Genomic DNA, 7685 nt, shown 5'->3' on the forward strand with positions numbered 1-7685 from the left:
CAAAATCTCTGTAAATGTTTATGAAAATTAATAAAATATAATTATAGATATAGAAAAAAAATCTTTAAAAAAAAACACAAAAAACAGCTGCATGATGCGATGACACAACCTGCTTGCTGAAAAGTGAAGCGGACTTGAAACACTGCAGAAGATAGAAAACTGCAGTCTTCAATAAGGATTACATTTCAACATTAAAAACCCAAATAGGCAACACAGGCAATGTTGCACCAACAGACAACATGGCGATAGACGGAAAAAAAGACTGAAGTTGTCAACGAAAAGACTTCCTCTGAGAAAATCTGCTGTCAATGACCTCTCCTTCAAAAATGTGCTGGATGTTAATTTATTTCTTATTCATGGAAAATTGCTGGGGAATAATACTGAATATTTATCTCATTGACTATGGAAAGCATTCTTTCTCTGGCTAGGACTTCCAATATGACATTTAATAGCTGTAGTGTCTTTTATTTCTTATTCATGGAAAATTGCTGGGGAATAGTACTGAAAATCTCATTGATTATCAAAACCACAAACAATTCGGTTTTAAATAAAAGTAATCTGGATGTTCCATAAAAGCAAGGATGATTAAAACTTGTTCTCATATTTTTTGGCCATGTGGCGGAAAACAGATTATGCTGGGAAAGACGAAAAATGGGCAAATGAAAGAAAGACCCTTAAAAAGATGGACAAGTGCGACTGTAGCACCAGAATGGAAGCTACTGAAAACTAAACACAATAAGACAATCTTCCGTTCTGTTCAAATAATAATAACAGCTAAAACTACAAACAACAAATATATACCAAACTACTAAAACCTATCCAAAAAATAACTGCCCAAAGAAGCAGCACAAACTAGAAAACTACACCGACAGCGTCATTTTCCTCCTAACAAAGAAAGGAATAACACAACACTACAAACCATGAACTACCTTTGTAACCACTTAAGTGACCGTCAAGAAAATCAGACAAGAGCAAACAGGATGTTGCAAGTCCTGTTCACGAGGAGACGTTAATCACAACTCATGTATGCTCCAATCATCATATTATCTCTGTTCTCCATAAGGAGGAACAGGTAAGGATTAACCTTACTGACGATACAAAGAAGGTGCCACCATTCTATACTCAAAGAAACAGATTCACATTATAGCTAGGGCGAGTATACATTGTTGAGCCCAAGCAACTCAAAGTTTAGATGGTTTCAAGTCTGTAGTTATCTTTCTTTGTGGCTCTTTAAAAAGATACATATTTTAACATTCGGCTTCCTGAAAAGAAAGAAACAAATTCCTCCCACAATGCTCCATTCACCAGCCGCTGGAAGCATGACCCACGCTTTCCTCTTATTTACATATCCCCGCCCACTTTCTTCCGCCAGACTTCTACCGTAATCAAAATAAAAGCGGTAGCTGCACTCCAATAGTCTGCAAGGCCGGAAAAATCTCATTAGTTTATTGTTGTGTACCTTAGAATCCTGGAGTGAGGATGCGAGACACCCAAGCGTTGGGGACTCTCCTTCATAGGGTCGCTATGAGTCGCCTGAGACTAGACGGCACTTAACAACCACCACTACCACTTTAGAATCGGAACCGACCTATAGCTGACCCTAAGGTTAATCACAGAGGAAGAGAGTGCCCATTTGGCCACCCAAATTCTGCCCTGAAGTTCCTATCATAAATCTTCCTTTTTAAAATATTTTACTGCATTTTAGGTGACAGTGTACACTGCAAGTTTGATTGCCATGTAACAATTTTTGTACAAACTGTTCTGTGCCACTGGTCACAACTCTCACAGTGTCAGCACCCTCATTACACTATTTCTAGTATTTGTGTTACCATTATCGAACTTTTCTGCCCTTCCTTGCCATCTCATCTTTGCCACAATGTAAATGTTGACATTTATCTCCTCGAGTCATTTTTTTTCCCCCGCTGGAGGGGATACATTCCTCATGGGCGAGGCTATACAAAATTTTTAATGTAAGTCTTGATCTTAGTATAAAATATAAAGAATAAATAAAATATGAATAATCCCGGCCTCGGTGAGTTACTCCAGCCCTGACATTCTCCGCTGGGTGCATTTCAGCGTGCAGAGGGAAGTTTATCCTTACCCCTCGCTCCTCCAGGCTCATCCCTTCACTACAGTAATCACCAAGGCTTCTTTTTCAGTCCAAAGACAGCGATGAATAATGCCATTTCAGTCATGGCTGGGAGCGCGCTGTGGGAGGGAGGTAGACGTGGAGTCAGGGTCCCTTAAAAAATCCCCCAAACAGCCTCCACCCTCAAAATGCAGGGGAGGACATCAGATGTTGACTTGTTATCTCACACACGGTGAGGGGCACCTCCAGAATTTGAGGGAAACCTTCCGCCCTCCCTTCCCAAATACCTCACCTGCAGAAGACAAAAATATACCCGTACGTGGTACACTCCCGGCGCTCAAATATGAAGAAGGACAGGGCCACCGATGCACTGCAGTGTGCCCCAATGGCTTGGGTACAAGCTAGTCAAGGAAAGTCTTGGGGTTCACAATACTGATCAGTGGGCGCTAAGGCTGATCTCTCTAGATCCTCCCCCTCAGAGCTCGCAGGTCCGCTTCCTGAGCTTCAGCAGGCCAAGTTTTCTTGGGCTGAGAAGAGACTGCACGCTGGAGACCTCGGGCTACCCCATCCCTTTATTAAGCGGCAGCCTGAACTCTCCAGGTGAGGTTACAGCAGGCTCTTAAGCTACCTCCCTAACCACAAAGGTATGCTCACAGCAACTCCAAGCACTCACTCACCTGAATTCCCTTTTACCTCCCTAAGCCAATGTTCATTCCTGATCATAGACCCCCACTTCTGCTGTCTCTTCCTTACATAACCCTGTATCACAGTACTTCCTGAGCTGCATTACAGAGGCTGGTCTGAATGTCTCTCCCTCTTCAAGGCAGCAACTCCCATTGCTGGATCTCCAGTATCTGGGGTGCAGCAGAGGTTTAACACATATTTAAAAACTGTATTAAATCCTTCGCACTGCCCAGGACTTAATTGCTGCAGCAGCAAAGCCTGTTTAGGAGGCTGGGAGTGAGGTGTGCGGCGGTATCATGAAAGTTGTGCAGGTGGAAAGGATACAGATGAGGCTCTGGGTGCTGTTGAACATGGAAACTCCTGAGAAGAAGCCAGCTAACTCCACTGCAAAGAGGCCCAGGGTGACAGAGAGCGCTGCCACCAGCTGGATATCCTGCTTCTCGTACTCCTCGGGGGTGAAGGTGAGGGGCAGGCAGGCCTGGATGTTGCTGTCCTAGGAAGGCGGGAAACGAGAAAGAAAAGTGTTAAAGCGGGGTGGGCTGCAGGCTGCAGGCGGCAAGGGATGGGGACCTGAGCATGTACATCTTCAAAGTCCCGTCTAGACGTGGCAAGAGAACGTCAATAGGTCTTACCCGCGACCAGAACAAAGTGATAACGATCACCAGATGTGCTAAGAGCGTCAGGAAGCGAGAAGGCACCAGTCCTGAGATCTGCCCCATGACCCCCAGGGGAAGGGTCACCGCCCAGAGCTGTGGCTGTGGTCTCAGAGGTTGGAAGACATAATCGACATAAACTAGGGAAACGCTCTGGGAGAGTGGACACAAAGCCCACACAGCTCACTCCACCTCCTTCCCGCCTGCGCGGACACTTCCCAGTTGCCGTAGCAACTGCACAGCAGGCGCCGAGCCAGCCGCTAGAAATATCGCGAGAGCAGCTAGTTCTCGTGCCGCACGGACTTCGTGGAGAACGGGGAACCTGATGGTGGTGAGCTGGAGCGGCTGGAGCGTTGGTCCTCCCGCGCCCAGCCGTGGGCCTGGGCCTGTGCACTGTGGCGTGGCCCCGCTCCCCCGAACCTAGCCCAGCATGTCACCTCGTCCTCCCCAGATGGCTCCGCTGGAAGTGGTCCAGCCCCCAACGACAGCTACGGTGTCCGGGATGACCCATGCGGAGCCTCCTTTCTTCGCCTCTTCAGATTTGAGGCTCTTCTGTGCATGTCAAAATAGAAACCAAGTGTCTAAGTAAAGGCACATGAGAATTTCTTGTAGTACTTTTGCATTTTTTCTCTGTCAAATTGTTTCGAGCAACACATCTTTTTAAAAACAAATACTGTGGGAAGGGAGGCTTAACATAAGGTCGCACAATTTGATGGGTGGAGGGAGGGACTGGTAAAGGAAAGGGGAAAGGTCAGGTGTGAAAAACAATGTATATGAATTTTATATGTAAACCAGTATAAACATTCTTTTAAAACCCAAATAACTGTGCATACCGACTCCCAAAAAGGTGTTGGGTTGGTTTTTGTTTACTGTTTTTTTAAATTTATATGAATTGTTTTCTAAATTTTGTTTTGGAATTATGGTAAACATTTACGTGTTTCCTATATGAAATCTCTTTAAAAAAAAATACCATGTGTGACCATGAGCCTCTCACCAAGCCAGACAATACAGAAATTTGGTTATCAATGTTAATCGTAAAATAATAGCTTGTGACATACATAGTTAGTTGTACATTGCTTAAAAGGAATATTTCTTACATGTTGTTGTTATGGGCCATTGAGTCACTTGCTACTTATAGCACCCTATGTACAATAACTCTGAACTCGGCTCTATCCTGAGCCAGTATCAATGTCTCTAACACACCTACCCCCATTATCCCAGTCATTGAGTCAATCCATCTCATGCAGGGTCTTCCTCTATTGTGCCCTCCCAAGCATGATGTCCCTCTGCAAGTACTGGTCCCTCCTTACAACATGCCCAAAGTATGTCAGACGAAGTTTCAAAATCCTTGCCTCTCAATCTCTTCACCATCTACCATGATCCTGCCAACTGGCCCCACTGGGGAGAATCTTTGATGATGATATGAGTTTCAATCCATACTTAAGGCTGCAGTCCTTGACCTTCTGCAGCAAATACCTAGGAATACCAAAAATATTTCCTATAATCTTGCTATCGATGAATTCTATGTAACTGAGCAGAAGCCTTTTTTATGTTTTTTTCTCCTTTTTGTTTAATTACTACTTAACTCTAAAAAAATGCTGATGTAGTTTCACAAATACTACTTACCATATATTATACCTGAAACACCAGATAATTTGACAAAAAAAGCAGTGACTATAAAAGCAGCAGCAATGAAAATACCATGTGCAGATAAAAACATGATTCCAAGTGTCATTTTAACTGGGTAATATTAATAATTCTGACCAGAACACATTAGAAATCTCAAAAATTAGTGTAGATTTTTAGTTGTACATGTGGATACATGTAAGCCTTGTTTGTATATTGACAAGAAAGCAAAAGACATACTTGTTAGCACTAATTTAAGGGATTTTTTTTTCGTGGTTGGGAAGAAAATTATTTGTCCTAAGTCATGGAAAATAGGAGAGCTGTGATCACAGCACTTTTGACTCAAATATTTTTTAATCAATTCTTTTTATTTTATTATTTGTGTGTGTGTGTGTGTGTACCGTCAAATCGGATCTGACTGGTACAGGAAGAGATTTGACTCAAATCTTGCAGGGGTATTTTTACTAAAAAATTTCTGTGCTCACTTCGACAACACTATACTAAAATTGGAACAATACAGAGAAGATTAGCATGGTCCCAGTGTGAGGATGACATGCAAGTTCATGATGCATTCCTTATTTTAATAAATAAAATTTCTGCTGAAATTGTACAAATGTTGACAGTCATTTTGGCCTTCTATCCTCACTCAGCATGGTACACAAACACCTCCATCTTCTCCACTGTGTTTAGAGAAGTGAGGCTTCCATTCCAGTCCCCTCCATCTTAAAAGCAGCTGATAGATTTGTGACCACACAAAGGCGTACTATATATACTTTGAATCCAGCTTGCATTTCCAATACTTCCTTGTTAACATATTGCTCCAGTCATTGTAAAATTATCTTTGTTGTTGTTGTGTATCATCGACTCAGATACCCCTCCAGTGGGTTTTCAGAGGCAGTTCATTGAGTGGGAGGAGATTGCCCATATCTTTAGCAAAATTTTATTTGTGTGTGTGACAATAATATTGTTTTATAATTTCCACATTATGTTGGATCACCTTTCACCTTTATTTAAAAGGGAAACAAATATGGATCTTTTCCATTCACTTAACTGGGTGGCTGTCTTCCAAATTTCCTGGCATGAATTCATGAATGTGTCAACTGGTATTCTGTCTCTTCGTGGAACCTCGTTTTTTGCCAGTGCCTTTAAGTGCTGCTTGGACTTCTTCTTTCAGTATCATAAGTCCTTGAGCTTATGCTACTTCCTGAATGGTTGAACCTCAGATACTAGTTCTTTTTGGTACATAGTTCTATGTATTCCTTCCATCTCCTTTGATGCTTCTTGTTAGGAAACATCAAATCCATTCTGATACATACATTAGCAACCTTGTGTACAACAAAACACTTTCCAGTCCTGCACCATCCTCACAAGCCCTTCTGTTCTTAAGACTATGTGTTGTAGCCTCTTCGTCTTATTGAAAGTCTTCATTTTCACTAACCCTCTCCAAACATAATGTCTTTTTCCAAGGATTGAGATGTTGTAGATTCTGCTATCTAATTAATGTGCCCACAGAGTCTCTTTACTGTGCCCATAGAACTTATTTCGCCTGTAGACACTTTCACTATTGCAACTCAACATTAGAACTATGATTTTCTTCAGTTCTTTGAGCTTGAGAAATACAAAGAGTGTTCTTTAATTTTTTAATCCCAAGTCTTTGCGTATTTTATTATAATAAGCATTCAAAGTACAAAAGAGTAAAGAAAGCATTTTGAGGACTAAGGATGTCTAACCCAAGCCCTGGTTTTTTTAATCACCTCATTAACATGTCAAAGTTAAATGATGACTAAGGAAGAACTGTGGCCTTTGAATTACGATATTGGCAAAGAAAATTGAATTTATTATGAATCACCCAAAGAACAACAAATCTATCTTGGAAGAAGTGCAGCCAGAATGGTCCTTAGAAGCCAGAATGGAGAGCTGCGTCTCACATACTTTTGACAAGTTATCAGGAAGGACCAGTCCTTAGAGCAAAATATCTTGCTTAGTAGAGAGTCCATGAAAAAGGGGAAGATCTACAACTAGACAGACTGACGTGGTGACTGCAATAATGGTCCCCAGGCACAATAGCAATTGTGAGGATGCTACAGGACCAGGCAGTATTTTGTTCTGTTTTATGTGGAGACACCAGGACAGCCAATTTGATAAACTGGAACAGCAACTATATATCATCTACAGACATAAACACACATATTCTTGAAACTGTCTCCTCTCTCATTGTTGTCTAGACAGAACTGACTCATAGCTGACCCTGTAGTGGGTTTCCATGGCTGTAAATAAATCAGAATTAGCTTGCTTATTAGAAAGCTCCAGCTCAGCTGCTGATGGATTCCAACTACCAGAAATTCTTTTAGGTTAACAGTACAATTCTTTAGAAACTATACCACCACAGTGCCCTGTTGTTGAAAATAGTAATTTTTACTTAACTCATACTACTCTTGAAAACTTTTTATCCATTACCTGGTCTGCTCTTACCTCCAAAACGTAAGTGTAATGTGAGTAATCTTCATTTCACATAACAAAGGTCCTGAGAGGTTAAGCAACCTTCCAAAGTAAGAGCTAGTAAGTGGCTGAGATTGAAATTCTTTTAGCTCAAAGCTCATTGTCTGAATAATAAATTACATCAACAGGGAAAA

The 7685-nt window shown here is 41.7% G+C and overlaps 1 protein-coding gene across 1 annotated transcript; it reads right to left on the minus strand.

Moving 5' to 3' along the window:
- Positions 1 to 2138: 2138 nt before the first annotated feature.
- TMEM107 (transmembrane protein 107) lies at positions 2139 to 3492 on the minus strand. The gene is made up of 4 exons (XM_006899153.1): positions 3406 to 3492; positions 3098 to 3266; positions 2382 to 2478; positions 2139 to 2208 (listed from the first exon to the last, which is right to left on the minus strand). The coding sequence occupies exons 1-4, from the start codon at positions 3490 to 3492 to the stop codon at positions 2139 to 2141; spliced, it is 423 nt and encodes a 140-aa protein (XP_006899215.1).
- Positions 3493 to 7685: the final 4193 nt, after the last annotated feature.

This window comes from Elephantulus edwardii, unplaced genomic scaffold (genome assembly GCF_000299155.1).
Source record: "Elephantulus edwardii isolate Elephantulus edwardi_28Jun2011 unplaced genomic scaffold, EleEdw1.0 scaffold00246, whole genome shotgun sequence".
NCBI lineage: Eukaryota > Metazoa > Chordata > Mammalia > Macroscelidea > Macroscelididae > Elephantulus > Elephantulus edwardii.

What these genes read in the sequence shown, in the direction of transcription:
- TMEM107 (XM_006899153.1), bottom strand. Translation starts at nt 3,492, where the DNA reads ATGGGGCAGATCTCAGGACTGGTGCCTTCTCGCTTCCTGACGCTCTTA. An exon ending in TCACTTTGTTCTGGTCGCGG is followed by an intron (nt 3,267 to 3,405) that starts GTAAGACCTATT and finishes CCGCCTTCCTAG; the next exon opens with GACAGCAACATCCAGGCCTG. An exon ending in CAGCACCCAGAGCCTCATCT is followed by an intron (nt 2,479 to 3,097) that starts GTATCCTTTCCA and finishes CTTGTACCCAAG; the next exon opens with CCATTGGGGCACACTGCAGT.